We start from the raw sequence: 24398 nt of genomic DNA, 5'->3' as shown, positions 1-24398 counted from the left end.
TATGTTTGCAGTAAGCATGGCGCCCTGAAACACTCGGCGCCCAAGGGCATCGAAAGCTCTATGCTCACACCCTGGAGGGACCAAGGCACAGGTGCGGACCCTTTTAGCCTTCTTAAGGGCTGACTCAACCACCACGGATTGGTGGGGGAGTTGATGGTGGTCAAACCCAGGGGACTGTTGAACTAGGTAGACTGTGTCTGTCTTCCGGTTAACCGGTGGCATGGATATGGGGTGTTCCCAAAGGAGAGTTACCAGCTCCTTGAAAATTCATGGATGTCCCACTACCTCTTTTGGGACATCCATGAATTGTAGAATCTCGAGCATCTTGTGCCTGGTGTCCTGCTCTGTTAAAATCTGGAAAGGCACGGATTCTGCCATGGCCTTGATGAAACCTGCAAAGGAAAGATCCTCAGGGGGAGATTTTCGTTGCTCCTCCAGTGGAGAGGGCTCAGAAGGCAGATCTTTCCGATTCCTCAGAGAAGGATAAAGATGCCTCCCCCTCCCAGGGGTCATAAGGGGCTTCCCCCCTCACTATGACCCTCCAGGGATGTGGGGTGGTTGAACGCCCAGTGGTGGATGCACCCATAGGTCTCGAATACACCGAGTGAGGAGCCAGAGGCATCAACGGCAGGAGCACCGCCGATAGATCCAACAGCATTGGCGGGATCGGGGGCAACAAAGGCATCGGTGGAACCGATCCCGATGGCCCTGGGAGAGGTGGGAGATGAGGTAACATCGTGCATCTCCATCCCGATGGCCCTTCCTTCTTGGAGGAGTCGTTCACCGGCATTGGCAGGATACTGAGCAGCATGTTGAACCACTCCAGTAATGGCATAAGCACCAGTGCAGCAGGCTCTTGCGGCGGTGGCAACACCGGTAAAACCGAGGGCTCGAAGCCCTGCAGGGCCCGGCCGACTATCAACTGCACGCGCTTTTCCAACTCCTCCTCAAAGGCAGCTGAGGATAAAACAGCTTGAGGAGCAGCATGCGGAATCAGGACATCCCCTGGGGCTTCAAGGGGCACCAAGCCCTCCACCGGTGTCAGTGGAGGCCACCTGGAGGCATCCGAGGGAAATGCTTCCTCTGCCCTTGACCGCTTCTTGGGTGGCACTGAGGTCAATGCCTGTCCACAGTCTGGTTTTGACAATGAGGATGATCGATGACTGTGTTTCTTAGACCTTTCTCGATGGTCACCATGGTCCTTGCTTGAAACCAATGGCGATGGTGAGGAACCCAACCGGGAACGGGACGACAAGATCGCAGTCGGTCCCTTGCATTGACATTGGGGCCGGGGAGCCTATGAGGGGGCAATCCCAATGGAGTTGAGACTGGGATTTCCTTTCCGAGCGGGGTGGAGGTCCCCAAGGCCAAGGACAGATTTGACCGCTTGGACCTGAAAAGCTTTTCCAATTTATCAAGATGGGCCCGATGACCCTTGGGATCATCTTGGCACAGAGATCGCAACCATGGACATTGTGGGATGCCCCCAGGCAAAGGACGCAGACCTCATGGAGGTCTGTGATGGACATAGTGCGGGGGCACTGGGGGCATCGGTGGAAGCCAGTCGATGCCATGGAGACGGACACCAGGGAAGGAGGCTGTCGGCAATCGACCACGAAAGCACAAGGGACTTACCAGATCGCTGTGAGGGAACTGAAGAATAAGCGAGGGACCCTACACGACGCGTGGAAGGAAATAATTTCGAAAGACTGCCAGAAAAGAGCGTGAGCTCCGTGACCACGAGGCAACAGCTTCACGGAAAAGAAGAGACTGAAGAGGGACCTTGTGTAGACGCGTGGCTAGCAGCATGCTGGGCATGCTCAGTGTGCCTGTCAAAGTTTCTCCAAAGGAAGATATCACCCATATGTGAGGACTACCATTCTGCTTGTCCTTGGAGAATACTGGGTACAATTCTGGAGATCAAATATCCAAAAGGATATAAACTGAACAAAGTCTGCTCAGCTACTAAATAGTCAATGGGCCTTCATCATAAAGCAGATGGGGGAGAGAGAGGGAAGACATTGTGTGGGAGAGGAGAGAGATGAAAGAAGGGGGAGGTGTTAGAAGAGGAAATGTATTGAGAGAAGATATTGTGGGTGAGGGGGAGAGATATTGTAGGAAGGAGGGAAGGAAGAGCGGAGATGCTGTGGGAAGAAGTCATTAAAAATTCCATTCATCCCTGTCAATGATTTTGAAAACTGTGTGGCACTCTTCATAGAAAATTTGAAACTCCTTGCTCTAGGATCCTAATCTGCTTAAGGTATATATATTTATATATTTTTACTCTCCTGGCTTCTGTTCACTAAAATAAACTCCGATATTTACATGGAAAGTCAAGTAATTTTTTACACTGATTTTCGCCTGTTTGTATTCTTGTTTTAACAAACACTAAAATTCCTGGGAAAGTAAATCAATTGGTATAAATGATGTTCTAATTCATTCAAATACCAGGGGGGGAAGTGAGGTGCCAGTTCTTTACATGCGCATATGGGCTGCCTACTGGAAATAAGCTTTCTGAAATTAATTTATGTAACCTGCTCACTTATAGGGGAGCATATTCCTCCTCTTAGCAATATTTATCACTGCAGCTTGCAGTTATTGCCAAAGCAAACAATGCAGCTTTTTCCATGCTGCTTTTTACAAGGCTGGAAAGTACAGATAAGGTTTCTCCTTTCTTTATCCAACAACAATCAAGTAAGAAAATAAAAGTCACCTTTCTGAAATGCAATATGGAAGGCTACACCATGTTTATTCCCCTCGCCCCAAGGTCAAAGGGACACCGGAGCACGCTCCTGCCGCACTGACATGCTCCCCGCTCCTGCAGGGGAGGAACCCATTTATTTAGGCTAAGGAACCCTCAGGAATGCAGAACTTGCACCCCTTACCCACAGCTGGAAAAATAGCAATTCCAAGCAAGCTGCTGAGAAAGTCATCAGGAGAGACTCTAGATACAGCACCACACCACAGACACAACCTTGCAAATATTTTGTCTTCTCCTCGTCCCACCTGCCATCACTAAAAATATTTCCATGTAAACAAGATCTTTCTTTCGAAGAATGTGTCTTCGGGTTTCTTTCCGTGACAATTTAAATCTTATAAACAGTGCAGCTCCAGAAGCAGACTGTAAATTGACAAAAGTGTTCATAAGATGAAATGGATTTTATTGAAGGTGAAGCAGTGTCCTTGCAAAGCAGAAAGCAGGAGTCACGCCATGCTCTGAGGGCTCAGCCGGAATGGACAAGCCAGAGCAGGCTGCTAAAAGCCTAGGTGCTGCCCACCTCACTGCTCTTGCTTGGTGTGGTGCTCCTCCTCCACCCCTACTCTGGGGACAGTGTGCACCTAACAGTGAGAAGAGGAGAGGAGCTTCCCCACGCCATTGAACTGTTTCTATGCCAGTGCTACCGCTTATTGATGCCACCGTGAGCACGTTTCTCCCTGATTCTCTCCATCTCTTGACTCCTTATTGCTATTGCTTCTCTCCTTACTCTTCCCTAGCTCTCCCACCTTCCTACTCTCATGTAAAAAGCACCGCATAAGAGAGCGTCCCTGCTCCGTGGAGCTTACAATCCAGAAAAGACCAGAGTCAATGGGAAGCGTATTGTGCATTGTACAGTCGTGGGTAGGAGTTAAAAGCAGCCTCTCCCCCACCCCCTCCACATCACCCTTTATCCCTACAATGTCTCCTTTCTCATTTTTACCATTTGTCACTTCCAAACTTGCAAATATATTAGAGATGCTGGAATATGAAAAAATGGTTTTTAAATAAAGCTCTCCAGCTTTTGTCCTCCTGCCTCTTTTCTTCCAGAAATGTGCACAGCTCTAGGCGGCTTACAGAAGCTTGTATTCATAAATTAGAAGAAGACAAAAACTCCATTAAGCAAACACACTGACACTGCATCAAATTAGATTTCCCAGCATCCTCCCTCACCTCCTTCCCATTTCTTTCCGCCCTCCTCTCTCCCCGCATCTGCCCCCTTTACCCAGTGCCCCCATCCTCTGCACCCATCCCTGTCTCAGCTAATTTACAGGCCGATGCACTTCAGTGTGTATTTTCTGCACACAAAACTTACTCCCAAGGCAACAGAGAATGTGCGCTCATAAACAGGAATACTGCTTAGTGCCCTGGTATGGAAATGCCATGCAAATGAGGGCCTTAAGCAGTACCCCCCGATGCAGAGAGTGTTGCGATCCCCCCTGCTGCTGTGCTACAGGAGGTCTCTTACCTTCCTCCAGAGGCCGCTCTGAAGCCAGGGCCTCGCCTACGTTCCATCCGGGACTTGCTCCAGGGCCTGAGAGGCCTAGCGGTGCCTGTGGCTTGCATGCCTCTGTGTTTGGACTTCCTGTTTCCAGCCACGCCCATTTCCCTAGGGGCTGGCCCGCAGCTCTCTACCCCAGTTATAGGGTCAGCGGTGGGCGGTCCTGGCAAGCTCCTCCCAGGGAGTTGCCTTCTACCTCCAGTATTTAAGGACTTTCTGTTCACTTGCAAAGGGCCTGCGGATCAAGCTCTACAGTTGTCTGTAACCTTGCCTGATCCAGGTCTACCGTGGTCTGTCTTGCCTAGATGGTACCTTGTCTCGATGTCTGTTTCTGACCTTGCCTAGATGTCTGTTCCTGTTCCTGCCAGCCGTAAGGGCTTCGGATGTCAGTATCCCAGCATCGGAGTTCCTGTTCGCCTGGAGTTTCCCTGCACCCTCCTTTCCTCAGCGTGGTCCGCGACCAGCCTTCCTGGGCTGTGTAGGGCGCGTCTGGGACGGGGTGGTCCGTGACCAGTCTAGCTGTGCTGGCTGAGTAGGGCGCCCTGTTGGACAGTGCCATGTTTCCGTCCTGCCTTGTCTACAATGTCTTGCTTCAGCCCTTGCCCTGATGTCTTCGTGTCTCTGCCTTGACCTACGTCCTCGTCTGGTTCCTGAGCCTTCTGTCCTGTTGGGCCCTGGAGTGGCCAACAGGAGGGATTCGTCCCCCGGGCTCTTGAGCTTCTGCCAGCCGAAGGGGCTTCGGATGTTAGTATCCCAGCATCGGAGTTACTGCTCGCCTGGATCTTTTCTATGTCTCGCTTCAGCCCTTGCCCTGATGTCTCCAACGTCTGCTTCAGCCTCTCTTGGATGTCTGCATCAGCCCTCGTCTCACGTCCTCAGTGTAAGGACTCTGTCTGCCCTCGCCTCTGTCCGGCCTGCTGCCCATTGCCGTTCCCAGCGGCAGGTCCGAAAGGGCCGGGAACAGTCGGAGGACCGTTCATCAGTCAACTTCCCCGTGTTGGCTACCATGGGCATGCAGGTCCGGCTGAGGGTCGGACTCCCTGCTTCTGTTCCTGCCTGCCTGGCTCACCATGCCTGCTCAGCTCACCTCCCACGGTGTGGCTTGGGGCTCCTCCTTGAGTCCTGCCGTGGCCCAAGGGCTCACCACCCGCTTACGACGACCGCGCCCGCGCGCACTCGTAACAGAGAGACTGCATTGGGCCAGCGGGCCTGATTCGGCTACTGCCTATTCATGTTCAAGTTTATTTATTGACATATGTATGTAATGTATAGTTACTATTTTATGTATGTTTTTTGCTATACATTGCCTAGGTTTATTTAGGCGATTAATACATTTAAATGAAAGATTAAAAAATAAAAAGATAAAAGTTTCCAGGTATGGACAGCAGGGGCTTTTTTAAATCTTTATTTGTTTTAATTATTGGGTGTTATTTAATATATGTGCTGTTTTGAAATATTTTATTGGTGATTGGAAAATTTTTTAAAAATGTATATGATTTTAATTAATAGAAATTATTCTATTTATCAGTAGTTTTAAAATATACTTTTATTAGTACGGTTTTACTATTATAATTGAAGCTTTATGTTTCTTGATTTTGTTTTATGAGGAATGGTGGTTCTGTTTTTCCATTGTTACACACAGAAAATAGCTTCTTGGGGTTTCCATTTAAGTTTTTGTCTAATTTGTGATCCTTTATTCTGTATTTGGTGAGGATATGTCTCTGTTCTGTGCATGTGACCAAGATGAGAGATTCTGCTAGCATGCAATGTCTGTTCAGGGATCTGTAGCAATCGGGTTTGTTTTGTTTCCCTGGTAGGTGGTGTATTCTGGGACCCAGTGTAATATTTACATGTGCTTTTTCACGGGTCGGGTTTATTGTTACTGTTATGTTATGATGGGATTGCAGTATAGATTTTGAGTGTCTTTTTTGCGGGGTTTTGTATTAGTTCACAACGTGTCTGGCAGTGGAAGGAGTTTGTGCTGCTATAACTATGCGATAACACCAGAATTGGAAAATATTTTTTGTATGATGAGCTGTAAGGGAAATATCCAAGCTCCATTGTTGGGGGAATTTCTATGGATGCACAGAGTTACAGAACTAGAGGTGCAGGGTTTATATTGGGATTCTTTTCCTTCCTGTATACATTCCAGACTTCACTTTCATTGCCATATAGAATTAGTTGAATGAAGCTATCAAATAATGTTAATAGTAGTTTATTAGAAGTGTGAAACTGGCCAGCTTTTTAAAATTACGTAGAAGACCCTTTGGACTTTCTTATTAAGACTTTTCTTTTACACCCAATTTTAAAGCAGGAGGTGAGTGTAATGAGGAAATGTCATTTTAGTTCCCGCCCCCCCCCCCCCCCCCCCAAATTCTTCTGTCTAGAGACACCACTGATTTTCTGTGGCCTTAACAATTAGTATAAGAAGGATTGGTGGAGGGCGCTGGAGAGGCACACAAATGCATTGGCCCCCGGGTGCCAGAGACCCTTGGTATGCCACTGGCTCTATCAGTGAAAGAAAAAACATTTTTATGGTGAATGAATTGATGCTCTGTTAGACACAAGTGTCAGACTGCAGACAGAAGTAAAAGCGCTTCCAAAGATAAATCAGGATGAGTGTAAATTGAGAAAATTCTCCAGCACGAAAACAAGACACCAGCTGTTCTAGGGTATATGACATGTGGAGCAAAAACTAAAGGGGGTGGAGGTGGTAAAATTTTCAGGAATCAAAGATCATCATAAAAGAAGAAAAGTCATCAAATTTCAACCCAGTGCGATCATGTACACAGATTGTGAAAACCTTTAAAATCTTTACCGGCACGAAAACATGCCGGCAGCTGTTCCAGTGACCATGAAGTACCTTATCTGTACTTTCCAGCCTTGTAAAAAGCAACATGGAAAAAGCTCCACTGGGAGCTCCGGCGACGGTTGAAGAGCGCCTCACCATCAGGCGCCGGCGAGCGGGGAGGCCACCCTCCATCCTGGGCCCCCGCGAGAACTGAACACTAAACTGAATGGCAGGGGGAAAAAAGATACGGAACCAACAGCAGGAGGTGAGGGAAATGAATGATGCGATCTGTGACCATGCCCCCCCCCCCCCGACGTCACTGGGAGCTCCGGCGACGGTTGAAGAGCGCCTCACCATCAGGCGCCGCGCAACAAAGGGGCCCTCCCCTTTGTGCACCCCTTTGTGCAACCCTTGTGCTTCTAAAAAAAAAAAAATCTTTTATATTTTTCTATTATTTAACCTTTATTCCAATTCTTTACCTTTTCTTTTCGCTTGTTAACAATTTTAATTAGAAATGTTCATTGTATTAGACTATGGACATTTATTTCCTGCTATTCTGTTTAATGTAAACCGGTATGATTTACATCTGATGTAAGAATGTCGGTATATAAAAATTAAAAATAAATAAATATGAAATTAGTGATGGGTAACTGACAGCAGGAAAATAAATATGTTCCAGACTGAACAAAGATTGCTTATAAAGCAGGGGAAATCATATATTAAACAGCGACCCATATAGAGGAACGCCTTCACTTGCTTTGTAATATATGATTGCCTCTGCTTTGCTCTATTTTGAACATATTTATTCTCATATTGTTGGCTACCCATCTCCTTTAGGTTCTATATATTTAGGTCTTTAAGACTCATAGGGCTTTTAGTTCACAGCCCACACCATTTTGGGAATCCTTTTTTGGATTGCTTCCATTCTATATCAGTGGCGTAGCCAGAATTGATTTTTTGGGTGGGCACAAGGTTAACATGGGTGGACTGTAGGCATGCAGGCCTACTAGTTGTTTTTTTACTGATAAATAATGCCAAATTATGCAGCATAGCATTCACATCTACGCCTAAGTATGAGGTTTACTTAATGATACAAACATAATTCACGGTGATTTGTGGTACTTTAGCCTTCTTATTATTACGATTTTATACACGGCTCCTACCTGTCCATAAATTTTGAGAGAGCGGTTGTGTTGCTTATATTTAAATTGCTAACATCTCAAAATATAGATATATATTTTTACCTTTGTTGTCTGATCTTTGTATTTTTCTAATCAGTTGGTCCTGGTCTCTTTTTCCCATTTTTTCCCTTATAGCTCATTTCCTAATTCCTTTTCAGTGTCTTTCTTCTATTACTGTCTTCTTCCCTTCCACACACACACACACATACACGCTTTCTCTCACAGACTCCCTCTCACACACTCAAGCTGTCACTCTCATATGCTCCCCCCCCCCCCCCCCCCCCACAAGCTCACATTCAAGTTCTCACTTTCTCACCCCTCCCCAGGCTTATATTCTTATGCACACACAGACGCACATCCAGGCACCCATTCTCACCCAGACTCCCATTCTCACCCACAAACCCATGCTCCCAGTCTCACCCACACATATTCAAGCTCCCATTCTCATCCATACATATACACATTTAAGGTACTATTCTCACCCACACATACACACATTCAAGCACCCATTCTTATCCACATATTCAAGCTTCCATTCTCACCCACCCACACAAACCCAGGCTCTCATTCTCACCCATATATACACACATTCAAGCTCCCATTCTCACCCACCCACAAACCCAGGCTCCCATTCTCAACCACACATACACACATTCGAGCTCCCATTCACCCACATATTCAAGCTTCCATTCTCACCCACATACACACCCAGGCTCCAGTTTTCACCCACACACACTCATTCAAGCACGTGCACAGCTTCCGCTTTCTCCCCCAGAGCAGGAAGATCAGCTGCCTCTCCTGCTGCCACCGGCCTCCTGCTATCTTCGGACCAAACGGCCTGCCGAACTTCCTGTTTGGGGGAGCGGAAGCGCCGCGCACAGCTTCCGCTTTCTCCCCCAAAGCAGGAAGATCAGCTGCCTCTCCTGCTGCCACCGGACTCCTGCTATCTTCGGGCGTCGGCCGTACTGCCCGCCGAACTTCCTGTCGGGGGGGGGGGGAGCGGAAGCGCAGCGCACAACGTCCGCTTCCTCCCTCCCCCCCCCCCCCCCAAGCAGCTTGGGCCTGGGTTGAGACGGGCAGCTTGTCTGCTGCCCGTCTCAACCCAGGCCAAGGGTTGAGACGGGCAGCAGACAAGCAGAGACGAGAAGATGAGCCGAGGTCAAACCTGGAAATCAAGTCGAGGACTGGATATTGGAACTGAGGAGCAAGGACGAGGCAGGAATGAAGGCAATGTCAGGAAGGCAGGAACTGGAAGCAGGATCACAAGGCAGGAAATGGAGCAGGCACGAAGGCAGGAACTGGATCAAGGCAGGAACAAGCAGGAACTGGATCAAGGCAGGAACAAGCAGGAACAGGACATCTGGAGCCGCAACTAGCACTCAGAAGAGGAGACCTGTTGTAAAGGCAAAGTCTTGCAGGTAGCTGTGGGGTTTAAATACTCCTCCTTAGTGAAGTCATCTTTCAGGGCTGGCCTAAGCTTTCCCGTCACTGCCCCTTTAAAGGGCGGGGCTTCCCGCACGCGCTCGCCTAAGGAGAGCCCTGCTGGGTGGAGAAGGATGGGATTGGCGGCCATGCGGCAGGCATTGGAAGGCCTGCCGTGGAACGGAACGCGCTGGGCCGCAGCGAAGAGGAGCGGGAGAGCCGGTAGGGGGGATCGGTCGGAGGCTGCCAAGAACCAAAAAACTAAGACTCACTCAAGTTTTTCTTGTTTTTTGTTTTTTTACAGGTGGTACTTTTGTCTCAATGGAAATTTCTGGCAATTTGATAGGTAAAGGGTGTTTCAATTTTTTCAGATTAAATATTCTGCTTTGAGCCTTCCTTAACCTTAAATCATATGACCAGAGAGCATTTTGAGTTTGAATAAGTTTTTTGATCAAATGGGTCATAAGGGTTTGATTTCAAGTTTATATAGAGCTTTGAGAAAGGATATACCTGCCCCTTCCTGATCAGTATATAAGGGTTGGGCCGCAGGAGCCCCCAACCGCCCCTGAGCAATGGCCTACCTGGCACAGCAAAAGACACCCCAGCTCATCCGCACCTCTCCTCACAAGCCGGGCAACAGCAGAGGGAGGAAGCTGGCAGCTCACCTGCAAATGCTGACCGAATGAAGCCACTTCCAACCCAGGAGGCTGAAAGCCTTTAATGAACCGAGCCAAAAGGAAGAGTGAAGCAGAGGGCTGTGCTGACAAATGACAATGCTCAGCCATGGCACTGTGAGCACAGTGAAAGGGCCATTTTCTCCTTCCCTTTTTAATTAATAAACCTGTGGTCAGGTACTGCAAGGCAGCCTGCAAGACATTATTAAGGTGGACTTGGGGAAATCCACTGCATATCCCTGGGATAAGCAGCTTGGAATCTATCTTTTGTCTTTGGTCTCGTCCACCCACATCCCTCCTTCCCCTATTTATTTATCTTGTTTTATTGCTATGTTACTGAGTTTTATGTTACAAACTGTTCATTGTAAAGGCTTTGCCTATATACCCTTGGTTGTAAGTTACCTGTAAACCGGCACGATGTGCAAACGGCTGCCGGTATATAAAATATATAAATAAATAAAATAAATAAATAAATCTACTCTTAGGATCCTGCCTGGTACTTGTGACCTGGATTGGCCACTTTTGGAAACAGGATCCTGGCATGATGGACCATTGGCTTGACCCAGTATGGCAAATCTTATCTCTTATGGGAAGAAGTGTTGGGGGAGCAGGTTAATGGGTTTTTGGTCACCGATTCGGAGATAAACTTTTCATTGCTTTGTTTCTCTTAGTTTGGTGAGTACACAGTTGAAGATCTTGCTAAGATCATATCTAACCCCTGTTAAGATTAGTAAATGGGATGCTTCTATTTCTCCGTTTTTCTGGCATAACTACAAAAGAGATGGCTCTTTTTTTTCACATTTAGTGGGATTGCCCCTTTATCAAAAAATAAGCGCATTACAAAAGAACATAAGATTTGCCCTACCGGGTCAGACCAAAGGTCCATCAAGCCCAGTATCCTGTTTCCAATAGTGGCCAAACCAGGTCATAAGTACCTGGCAGGATCCCAAGGGGTCAATAGATTCCCAAGCTGCTTATCCCAGGAATAAGCACTAGATTTCTGCAACTCTACTTTAATAATGGTTTATGGACTTTTCCTCCAGGAACTTGTCCAAACCTTTTTTAAAAACAGCCACACTAACATCTTTCACCACAATTTCTTATGTTCTTATGTTCACATCCTCTGGCAACTCATTGAGTAAAAATATATTTTCTCTTATTAGTTTTAAATGTATCACCTAGTAACGTCATTGTGTCCCCAGGTCTTTGTACTTTTTGAAAGAGTAAACAACTGCTTAACTTTTACTGGTTCCATTCGACTCATAATTTTATATGAGTCTATCATATCTCCCCTCAGCCCTCTCTTCTCCAAACTGAAGTGTCCTAATCTCTTTAGCCTTTCTTCATGGGGGAATTGTTCCATTCCCTTTATCATTTTGGTCACCCTTCTCTGAACCTTTTCCAATTCTGCTATATCTTTCTTGAGATGTAGTGACCAGAACTGCACACAATATTCAAGATGAGGTCACCCCATGGAGCAATAAAGAGGCATTATGATATTCTCTATTTTATTCTCCATTCTTTTCCTAATAATCCCTAGCATTCTATTTGCTTTCTTGGATGCTGCTGCACACAGAGAAGAAGATTTCAATCTATTTTCAACGCTGACCCCTAGATCTTTTTCCTGAGTGGTGACTCCTAATATGGAACCTTGCATTATGTAGCTATAATTTGGGTTTCTCTTCCCTAAGTGCATCACTTTGCACTTGTCCACGTTAAATTTCATTTGCCATTTGCATGCCTGGTCTCCCACTTTTGCAATGTCCTCTTGCAATTTTTCACAATACTCTTGCAATTTAATAACTTTGAATAATTTTGGGTCATCAACAAATCTGATCACCTCACTTGTCTTTCCCATTTTCAGGTCATTTATAAATACATTAAAAAGCAGTAGACCCAGAACAGATCCCTGGGGCACTCCACTATTCAACTTTCTCCATTGGGAGAATTTACCATTTATCCCTACTCTCTGTTTTCTATCTTTTAACCAGTTGGCAATACACAATAGGACACTGCCCACTATCCCATGACTTTTTAATTTCCTAAGAAGTCTCTCATGAGGGACTTTGTCAAATGCTTTCTGGAAATCCTGAAACACTATATCAACTGGCTCACCTTTATCCACATGTTTTTATGCCCTCAAAAAATGTTGTATATTTGTGAGGCAAGACTTCCCTTGGCTAAAACCATGTTGGCTTTGTCCCATTAAACTATGCTTATCTATATGTTCTGCAATTTTGTTCTTTATGATAGTTTATACTAGTTTGCTGGCACAGACGTCAGATTCACTGCAAATTTCCAGTAGCAGGGCCGTAATTTCATTTCTCAGTTCTTTAAGCACTCTGGCCAGGTGATTTGTTACTCTTTAGTTTGTCAATTTGCCCTAGTACATCTTCCAGGTTCACTGACATTTGTTTCAACTCTTCTGAATCATCACCTTTGAACAGAATTTCTGGCATTGGTATACCCCCAGTACAATAGAATTAAATGTGTAAAGATAGAGGGGGAAGGTGCAAAGATATAAACAGAGAATCCCTCCTCACAATTCAAATCAAATGTACTATTAGCCAGTCATAATAGGCACTACTAGCAGGGCGATGCCTTCTTTGCCTTACATATAAACATCAGCTTTGGTACAGTTTTTTTGAAAGATCACTTTTTAAATATTTTCTTATGCAAATAAAATTTGACATTAAAGTCCACCTGAGAAGATAATACGTATTTAGATAGAACTTATCTTAAAGATGCCATCTGAAAGTCCAAGATGCCCCGACACTGGCTGTGTTTCAATAACTGCATCAGGGGGCCAATGGAACAAAGACCTTTAAATGTTGCTTGACATTGCACTTGTAAATATTGCACAATAAGTCTTTTGCTATGGCGGTTAGAATCTGTACCATAGCCGATGATTATATGTAAGGAAAAGAAGGCATCATCCTGCCGATAATGTCTATTATGACTGCTAATAGTACATTTGATTTGAATTGTGAGGGGGGATTTTCTGTATACATGGGTATGTCTCTTACATCTTCCTCAGTGAATACTGAAGCAAAGAATTCATTTAGTCTCTCTGCTATGGCTTTGTCATCCATAAGTGCCCCTTTTATCCCTTGATTATCTGATGGTCCAACCGATTCTCTTGCAGGCTTTTTACCTCACATGTACCCGAAAAATTTTTATTATGAGTTTTTGCTTCTAGAGCAAGCTTCTTTTCAAATTCTCTCTTTGCCTTCCTAATCAATGCTTTGAATCTGAATTGTCAGTGTTCATGTGTTTCCTCTTTTCTTCATTCAGATCCCTTTTCCATTTCTTGAAAGATGTTCTTTTAGATATTATAGCCTCTCTCACCTCAGCTTTCAACCATGCCAGTAGTCATTTAGCCTTCCTTCCACCTTTTCTAATGTGTTGAGATACATAAGACTCTCACCAAGATTACAGGGCAGAATTGACTTCTTTCTGTGTCAGTCTTCTTAATGGGGAAGATATGCAAGGTGATGCCACAGTGAGGATAAAGAGATTACTTCAACATCTGTTGCTAGCAGCAAGAGTAGCCCTGGCAAGAAAATGGAAAAATAAATGCCAGCCATCTTGGTAGGACTTGATGCAGAAAGCTGAAAATATTGCAGCTATGGAATAATTTGGTCGATGAGGGGCAAGTCAGCTATTTTTGATACCATCTGGGCATCCTTTTTTACTTTTGGAAAAGGGCGATAGTCAATCCTGTCATGGGGACACCAAGCTGATTTAGAACTAACCTTTTGTCTTTTCTTTTAAATTTTTTACCTTAGTGCTCTCTTTGGGATTGGGAGGGTTGGGAGTTCTTGTGGGGTTAGGGCTTTTTGTTAGACTGTTAGTAACTGCATGGTTATTTGACTATTTTTCATCTGCTTCAGGTCATACTTGCACAAACTGCAGGGAGACATATTGCTTTACGTGTCAATGTTATTTATTTTTATTTATTTATTTATTTAACATCTTTTTTATACCAACATTAAAATACACATCATATCGGTTTACATTGTAACAAAAGGTTGAAATTACATGGAACCGGGGAGAGGAGAACTGGGAGATGATATGCGAAAAGAGAGAAGGGGCTCTAGAGAGCCTGAAAAGTCAAGCAAGGGGAAGGGGGATAAGGGGATGAACATATGTAGTTGTCTCCATATCATCATCCTGGGGCAATATTCTTTTTGGTGAGACCGCACCTTGAATACTGTGTACAATTCTGGTCGCCGCATCTCAAAAAAGATATAATTGCGATGGAAAAGGTACAGAGAAGGGCAACCAAAATGATAAAGGAGATGGAACTGCTCCCCTATGAGGAAAGGCTGAAGAGGTTAGGGCTGTTCAGCTTGGAGAAGAAACGGCTGAGGGAGGATATGATAGAGGTCTTTAAGATCATGAGAGGTCTTGAATGAGTAGATGTGAATCGGTTATTTACACTTTTGAATAATAGAAGGACATGGGGGCATTCCATGAAGTTAGCAAGTAGCACATTTAAGACTAATCGGAGAAAATTCTTTTTCACTCAAAGCACAATAAAGTTCTGGAATTTGTTGCCAGGGGATGTGGTTAGTGCAGTTAGTGTAGCTGGGTTCAAAAAAGGTTTGGATAAGTTCTTGGAGGAGAAGTCCATTAACGGCTATTAATCAAGTTTACTTGGGGAATAGCCACTACTATTAATTGCATCAGTAGCATGGGATCTTCTTAGTGTTTGGGTAATTGCCAGGTTCTTGTGGCCTGGTTTGGCCTCTGTTGGAAACAGGATGCTGGGCTTGATGGACCCTTGGTCTGACCCAGCATGGCAATTTCCTATGTTCTTATGGTTTGAATTGTTTTTCTTCTATTTTGTGTATACATTGGATGGAAAGTTTTACTCTTTCAATAAACCTAAGTATACCAGATCCAGAGTTTATCCTCTGACTAGTTCTTTTGTCAAATAGATAGATAAGATTTATTTGACATGATCTCCCCTAGGGATCCATGCTGGATTCAAGAAGTTCCACTATCTTTTCCTTCAGTAGAGTCTTCATTAATTATCCCATGGTCGAGATCAGATAAACTGGCCTGTAATTTTCAACCTCTTTCCTAGTTCCACTTTTATAAAGAGATACAACATTTGCCCATCTCCAGTGCCACAGAACTACTCTTGTCTCTAACAATCTATTGAAAAGGACCTTTAGTGGACCCTCCAGAACTGCTTTATATTCCACTTTTTAATACTTCAAAGTGGATTATATTCAGGTACTATAGGTATTTCCAAATCCACAGAAGGCTACAATCTAGCTGGGAGATGCATTAAGCCACGGTAGTGCTCTGTGTGTTAAACAGTGTATATCACACAAAAGAGCTCTATCATGGTGATATCAAGTGATTTGTATGGTCCTGCCCAGGTTCCCTCCTCTATTACAATGACTTGCTTTGCATGCAATTTGAATGCATGAATAATGCAAATGCAAGTAAAGCAGGTCATTATTAGGCAATATGATGTAAATATTTTATTGCAAGTCACTTTACCCTCCATTGCCTCAGGTACAAACTTAGATTGTAAGCTCTCTGGGGATAGGGAAAAACCTCCAGTACCTGAATGTAATCCGCTTTGAAGCGCTGAAAAAAAAGTGCAAAAAGCAGAATATAAATCTAAATAAATAAATAAAATTCGCTGATAAGCGAGAAAGTGGTCAGCTACAATAAAATACTACCACCTCCTGAGGAATTGGTAAATATAGTTGTGGGAGCCTGGGACCCTAATGCGGGACCCTAAAGTTCCCGCGTTACATTTAAAGGGCCATTCAGACCCTGAAAAATGTGAAGGCCAAAACTACAATTTGAGCAAGGATCAGGGCTGACTTACTACTACTACTATTACTTAACATTTCTATAGCACTACACCACATATGAGGTGCTGTACCCTCCAGCTCCACTTGGAGCCACTTCTCAAGGTGGCCCAGACACTTCAAAGTAAAAAAAAAAAAAAAAAGTTTTAACTACACATACAGCCATGACCTTCTCCCAACCCCGCATTCAAAAAAATTCATTACCCACATCCAATTCCTCTAGTTCTCACTTCCCCTCCAAAGATTATCAAATCAGATCAATGGGGTTCACTGGGACTCCCCAAACTCCCTCCCGCACCCCCTGAACTTGTAAAATGAGAAGAATCACTAGTGATGCAGCCTGGGGCACCCCCTAGCACCTGGCCCAGTCAGCGACATTTTTCAAAATGGCACAGACCTGACCTTGTCCCATCACATGATAGGAGCAAGGTCAAGAGATCGGACCTTGTACCACACAACTAACAAACAGTTGCAAAGGAATAGTCATAAAATAGTTAGATTTGAACCTTTCATTCTCCTGTTGGAATAAAAAAAGTCTCACATTGGGATGAAAGAGAAATATTTATAAAGTGAAAACTATTGTGCTATCTCTAAGGGCAATGGATTATGAGAAAGTTAAAAATTCCCAGTGGCACTGTACCTCCTTACAAATCCCTGCGTGGCTAATGGATTTTGGCTTTTACCAGATAAAGTGCCATTGTCTCTGTTTGGAGGCAGCTGATATAAAAACAATAGCGACCTATAATTTGTTTTGGTTCTACGAACTTTAGTGGTATCCAGTTACAATCACAGAAAACCTGGCAGGGATGGAGGGAGCCTTCGTACCTCTGCTAGCCCCAAGATGTGGTACTTACCAAGTCTCTGTGGAGCACCCAGTTTGCATGGAGGTAATGGATTCCATCAAGGATCTGGTAAAGCAGCGACTTCACCATAGATCTTGGTAACTGCATGGGTTTCTTATTTGCTTTTGAGGCACGATGAAACTTGATGATGTGCTGAAATTCAAACAAATGTGACAAAAACCTTAACCAGTGCAAATAACCTATCAGAAACACTGCTACAGAAGAAGGGTAAGATGCAGCTTTTGTACACCAAGATCAAGGGTATACGTCCTGTTGTTTGGAATAAACACTTGTATACAAGATCTGATAACATCAGTGTTTGTTTTCCAGCAGTGGTTTTCATACAATGACGACATCTTGGTGCAACTATTTTGTTTTGCTTTGGATGACCTAGTCTTTGATGCCACCACTGTATCAAATGTAAAATTAAACTATTTTAACCATATATGAGACAAACAATATGCTTAGAATGGAAAAATATAGTTAAAGAAAATTAGGATAACTCGCCTTTTGCAATGGCTGCAGATTTCTGTCAGCTCGGCATAACATCAATGCACAAACAGTGAATGAGAAATTACTAATTACCTGATAATTTCCTTTTCTTTAGGACAGTCAGATGAATCCAGAACAAGTGGGTTATGCACCTCTACCAGCAGATGGAGAGGGAGCAAACTGACGTCACAGTATATATAACCCTGCCAGGATTCTCTTCAAAAGCTAACTGCGGACAGACTAGCAAAAAAACTTGATTAAAAACAACCATGTCAATACTCAGCCAACAGGCAACACTCAGCTCAGACAAGAATGTAATAACACTAGTGTAGGGACTGGACTAACCCCCGACCTTGTTGAGATTTGCCTACTGAATTCTGGTCCTGGCAAAGGTGCACTGCAGGAGGGGACAACATTTTATCAAACTTTTTCTGAAAGCCCCGGCTATTGGCTGACACTGGGGCGATGTCTACCCAGCTTACATGCAGTGCTCTGGAGCGGCCCATTGCGGACTTCTACCAGGAGGTAGCAGAACCCACTCCCTGGAGCGATACTGGGGTGCACGACGGTGATAGTCTGTTAGCCCAGATCATACCATGAAGGAGCAAATCCTGCGAGAAATTCGTAAAATGTGGGAAATTATGGCTCAGGATCTGGACGCCATGAAGGACTCTATTGAGGAGCTGAAGAGGCAAACTGAATTGGTTTGCTCCAGAGTGGAGGAGCTAGAAAATAGAGTCTCCACAATCGAGGACTGGGAATCCACAGCTGCAAACTCGATAATGACTCTCAAGAAACAGGTTAAAGCCTTGGAGAAAAAGGTAATCGACATTAAAGACAGGTCCCAGCATAGCAACATCTGCGTAGTGGGGATTCCTGAGTGGGCAGAGAGGCAGGCGCTGCGACAGTTTCTGGAAGCGCTCCTGAGCAAGTTTTTTAAACCAGGAGAGCCTGATCCGAGGCTTCTAATTGAGAGGGGTCACAGAGTGCTGGGCCGGGCTCTGCAGAATGCTATCAGACCGCGCGCCTTCATTACCAAGTTGCATAGCTATCAAGCAGAAGAGTGGATCCTTCGAAAAGCATGGGATCTTGGGCCTCTTATGCAACGGTTTTCCCAGATTACAGCAGCACCATTCAAAAACGCAGAGCAGAGTTTCTAGGGGTCAAGAAGTTGCTGCATGCACAAAAACTCCAGTTCCGATTGATTTACCCAATGAAGTTACTGATTTGGATGGAAGAGGCTTGGAAATCATTCAAATCACTGGGTGCTGCAATGGCGTTCCTGGATAAAAACGGGAGTAAAAATGGTGCAGTGTCACCTCGTATGGCAAATGGCAGCGGTGAGCCCGCAGAGAAGAAAAGGAAACCGCGAGGCATTGATCCTGAGATTGCGGGGCACAGCCCTTGTTCCAATACAAGCAGCAAGGGAAGCCCCAGCCAGAGATCCAATGCTCTCAGTGATTCTCCAGACTGGCCCAGCTTGTCGGCATGCGCAGAATCGCTTACCACAGTGCTCAGCAACCCTCGCTAACCTGATAAGGGAGAACCTACCACAGACAAGAACACTGGGTCAAAACCATGTGAGTGGAGGGAGGCCGTGTGAGCTGCATACTCCTGATTACAAATGGGACTGCCGTGACTACTAAAAGGATGCACATTATGTTGCTGGACCAGAGAGGTGCCACATGCAGAGTCATTTGGCAAGTCTGAATATCCTTTCATGTTGGTCTCTCAGGGAGACATGGGAAGTTTAGGGGGTAGGAGTTCTATAGAGCTCTAGTTATTATATAGTTATTGGGGTGGGTTCTCGGGTGATGGCGGGAGATTTACTGAGGCATGCTACCACCTGGGATGAAGCGAGGGGAGGGAGCACTGGAGTCGGGACAGGGTGGGTGGGTACATCAAACAGATTTTCCTTGCTATAAGTTTTACTTTGCTAGCTGGTCTGGGGAGAGGAAGCGAGAGTGGCGGAAGATTTCCTAGCTTCTTCTTTCTGGTAACCTGCGGGGTGCTCTTGAGGAGACAAAGGAAAGAAGCCCAAAATATGGGGCACCTCAGCAGAAGACTGGGGATGACGGATCATAATAGGGACCATGATCCTGGGACACTCTCTAATTAGTCTTGGAACACTCGTGCAGCGTGGCCAAATGATGTTTTGGCCAAGGACTGAACAAAGAGACTGGCGGAGGGCTTCTAGGGGTATAAGAAGGTTGGGTAAGGGTGAGAGGGGAACTTGGTTTAGAAATTTCTTACAGCATTTGATGGGGAGAGGTTTGGATCAGAGTTTCATGGGTATCAGATGAGGTTATGTTCAGAGTATAACTGGCACAGGAGGAGGAAAGTGGTGCGGAGACTGGGTAATAAACACTTTTTGCTTCTTGTTAAGATGGGCTTGGGCAGTTTGGGAAGGGGATAATTTGAGCGTTCTTAGTTTGGCGGGTGTTGGGATGTTGGAGGGAAACTGGAAGGGAATCTTATTGGGATTGAAAAGCAACATGTTGAGATGTCAGTTGATCTATAACTATGGCTAATATGGAGGTTAGTATCATTACGCTAAATGTTAGGGGAATTGGCACCCCAGTGAAGCGCAAGCATATTTTGGATTACCTGAGGAAACAAAAGGATCATACTGCGCTCCTACAGGAGACATACCTGAGCGACAAGGAGCATGCCAAGCTACCAGCAGGAGTGGGTCGATCAGGTATTCTATTCCTCCTATAACATGAAATGTAGGAGAGTGTGCATCTTAGTGAATAAAGCCCTCCCTCTAACTGTGAGTAAACACATGAAGGACCAGGAGGGACCTTATGTAGTGTTGGAGTGCAAGCTCTATGGGGAACCTTTACACTAGTAAATATATATGGGCCTAAAAAGGGGCAAGGAGTTGGTGCCGATTTTTGAGGGCTTCTCCTCCTCCCCTATGGAGATGGGGGGATTAGAATGTCTGTCTTGATTCTACTCAGGATTGATCCAGAGAGCGGGCCTCTCACACAAATCAGGCAGTTGGCCTTATATAGAAACATAGAAATGATGGCAGAAGAAGACCAAACGGCCCATTCAGTCTGCCCAGCAAGCTTCGCACTTTTTTTTTTTTCTCATACTTATCTGTTACTCTTGGCTCTTAGTAACCCTTTGGTTCTATTTCCCTTCCACCCCCACCATTAATGCAAGGAGCAATGTTGAAGCTGCATCTAAATGTAATATATAGCTTAAATTAGTTAGGGGTAGTAACCGCCGCAATAAGCAAGCTACACCCATGCCCATTTGTCTACCCAGACTATGCGACTCAGTCCCTGTTGGTTGTTGTCTGTATATAGATCCACTTTTCTTCATTCCCCCTGCTGTTGAAGCAGAGAGCTATGCTGGATTTGCACGAAGTATCAGACTTCCTCCCCTGCCGTAGAAGCAGAGAGCTATGCTGGATATGCACGTATCATCAGACTTCCTCCCCTGCCGTAGAAGCAGAGAGCTATGCTGGATATGCACGTAGTATCGGACTTCCTCCCGTGCCGTAGAAGCAGAGAGCTATGCTGGATATGCACGTAGTATCAGACTTCCTCCCCTGACGTAGAAGCAGGGGAGGCCTTGATAACACCCCTAGGGTGTTATCAAGGCCTTAAAACCTTGATAACACCCTAGGGGTGATTGATAACTGGAGGGCCCAATACCTGTCGGGTAGAGATTACACTTAGATTATTAGAAAGGAAATGGTGAATAAAACGGAAAATGTCATAATTCCTCTGTATTGCTCCATGGTGAGACCGCACCTTGAATACTGTGTACAATTCTGGTCACCGCATCTCAAAAAAGATATAATTGCGATGGAGAAGGTACAGAGAAGGGCTACCAAAATGATAAGGGGAATGGAACAGCTCCCCTATGAGGAAAGACTAAAGAGGTTAGGACTTTTCAGCTTGGAGAAGAGACGGCTGAGGGGGGATATGATAGGGATGTTTAAAATTATGAGAGGTCTAGAACGGGTAGATGTGAATCGGTTATTTACTCTTTCGGATAGTTGAACGACTAGGGGGCACTCCATGAAGTTAGCATGGGGCACATTTAAAACTAAAGGGAGAAAGTTCTTTTTTACTCAACGCACAATTAAACTCTGGAATTTGTTGCCAGAGGATGTGGTTAGTGCAGTTAGTATAGCTGTGTTTAAAAAAGGATTGGATAAGTTCTTGGAGGAGAAGTCCATTACCTGCTATTAAGTTCACTTAGGAGCAGATTTTAAATACTTGCGCGATCTCGTACTTTTGTTCGCGCACCAGGCGCGAACAAAAGTACGCTGGATTTTATAAGATACGCGAGTAGCCGCGCGTATCTTATAAAATCCAGGGTCGGCGCGCGCAAGGGGGTGCACATTTGTGCAACCTGCACGCGCCGAGCCCAGCGCGCGCTGCCTGTTCCCTCCGAGGCCGCTCCGATTTCGGAGCGGCCTCGGAGGGAACTTTCCTTCGCCCTCCCCCCACCTTCCCCTCCCTTCCCCTACCTAACCCCCCCCCCCGGCCCTATCTAAAACCCCCCCGTAACTTTGCGCGCGTCGCCGGCAGCCCCGCTCCGTCCTCCGGTCCCGGGGGCTGGTCCGGAGGCCTCGACCACGCCCCCGGGCCGGCGCCACGCTCCCGGGCCCACCCCCGAAACGCCGCAGCACACCCCCGAAACATCGCGTTGTTTCGGGAACGCCCCGGACACGCCCCCTCCCGCCCCTTTTCGAAAGCCCCGGTACTTACGCGCGTCCCAGGGCTTTAGGCGCGCCGGCGCGCGAGGGCCCTGCGCACGTGAATCCGGAAGGATTTACGCGCGCGGGCCTTTTAAAATCCGCCCCTTAGAGAATAGCCACTGCCATTAGCAATGGTAACATGGAATAGACTTAGTTTTTGGGTACTTGCCAGGTTCTTATGGCCTGGATTGGCCACTATTGGAAACAGGATGCTGGGCTTGATGGACCATTGGTCTAACCCAGTATGGCATTTTCTTATGTTCTTATGCTCTTTTTCCCTGAGACATTTAACATACAGCAAGATAGACTTCTTCCTTTGTACAGCTTCCCTGATTCTGGGTATGGGGCAGCTTGACATTCTCTCTAGCCACTTCTCCGATCACAGTCCTGTTACAAATATTTCAGGGCCCCTCCAGCGGCTAAAACCTGGCACCTAAACCCTTCGTTTTTGAGTAACAAGAAGTTTTGTCAGATGTTTAGAGATGCAATCAAGAATTTCACAGAGGTGCATTGGGCGGCACAGCAGTTGACAGTTGTTCTCTTGGAAACACTCAAATATGTATTGCTTCTCACCTAAAGAAAACCAGGATGTGGCGGGAAAGATCTCGAGATGAAAATAAAAGTTTTGGAGGAACAGCACAAAGCTACCAGTTCTCTAGGGGTCTACCGTGCTTTGTAGTGGGCAAGGGAGGAGCTCCGTATCTTGCAAGTGGAGGGAATTGAGAAACTCTTTCAGTTCTTGCGTTAAAGAATGTATGAGCATGGGAATAAAATGGGGGCACTATTAGCCAGAGCCATCGGAAAAGACGGGCTCGGAATACAATTGGTAGGATCAGGAAGTCTTTTAGGGAGGTTACATATCGCGCACAGTTTATTGAGGTCTTTAAGGTAATACTGAGCAAAGTCGGGAAGGGTAGAGAGAAGACTATTTGGTGGGAATTTTATTTATTTATTTTATTTAAAATCTTTTCTATACCATCGTTAAGTTATGTACCATCACAACGGTTTACAGTAAGGCACAAAATACTAATGAGTAGTATGTTTTCAAAAGTTATACAATTATAGAGAGTGCCCTCAGGGTTCTGGTTACAGAAAATTTCAATATAAAGGCTATTTGATAATTAATCTCATGTTTTGTCCATTTGAAACATGTATCCTTGGTAAATTACATGTCACTCGTTCTTGTTCTATATCTAACATTAAGAGTGCATATTAAAATAAAATCAACTAGAGACTTGAGTTGACATCACTTACTGAAAGGCAGATGGATATATTAAAGGCCCCTATCATGGAGGGAGAGGTATACAGGGCCATTATAGCTTTACCTAAGGGTAAAAGCCTAGGGCTGGATGGCTGTCATATAGACTTTTTAAAACAATTCCCCTTTGAGTTAGCCTTGAGATTGAAAGTGGCATTTGATTATTTACTGAGTAATCCCGATGCTATGCACATCATGTCAGATGCGGTTATAGTGCTGCTCCACAAACCGGGCAAAGACGGATTGGATCTGGGTTCATACCGCTCAATCTCAGTTTTGAACTCAGATATTAAGATCTTGGCAAAGATTCTTCAGTTGAGACTTGAGTTAGTAGTGCCCAGTCTAGTCAGAGATGATCAACAGGATTCATTAAATGGCATCTCTCATCTATGAACAATAGAAGGCTCTTTAAAATCATAACCTTGGCAAAACAAACCTGCAGGGTTTCTATTTAAAGTTTTAGAGAAGATGGGGCTACCAGATGAATTTCGGGAGTGGATAAGGATACTTTATGCTCATCCTCATGCTCACTAATGGTTATTGATCTGAGTTTTTTCCCAATACCAGGGATACGAGACAGGGGTGCCCTCTCTCCCCAATATTATTTAATTTAGTCATTGAAATTCTTATGCATAAGGTCCGGGGGAATCCCGAATTGATTGGATTTCAGGTAGAAGGTAAAACAGGTCATAACCCTTTATGCTGACGTTGTCCTGTTCTTGACCAATCCTGGTTATCAGGCTCAAAACTGCTAGCTATCTTATCCAAGTATGGTAGGGTGTCTGGATATAAAATTAATTATACCAAGTCTGAAGTATTTCTTCTGGGGCCCTTTGGGATATGTTGCAACCGTCCCTTCCCGATGGCTTCACTCCGTCTACCTTTCTTTCTTTGCTCCTCTTCTTGCTGCGGATGGACGCCT

At 45.2% G+C, this 24398-nt stretch overlaps 1 protein-coding gene across 1 annotated transcript in view; it reads right to left on the bottom strand.

Annotated features, from left to right (window-relative positions):
* Positions 1 to 24398, bottom strand: part of CDK19 (cyclin dependent kinase 19) — a 529893-nt gene that overhangs the window by 271686 nt on the left and 233809 nt on the right. Inside the window, exon 4 of the mRNA XM_029595265.1 lies at positions 17016 to 17156. Coding sequence (XP_029451125.1) covers positions 17016 to 17156 — 141 coding nt within the window. The remainder of the gene's footprint in view (positions 1 to 17015; positions 17157 to 24398) is intronic.

This window comes from Rhinatrema bivittatum, chromosome 3 (assembly GCF_901001135.1).
Source record: "Rhinatrema bivittatum chromosome 3, aRhiBiv1.1, whole genome shotgun sequence".
Classification (NCBI taxonomy): Eukaryota; Metazoa; Chordata; class Amphibia; order Gymnophiona; family Rhinatrematidae; genus Rhinatrema; species Rhinatrema bivittatum.
Note: the sequence above shows the minus strand (reverse complement) of the source record. Positions and strands in the feature narration are given on the sequence as shown.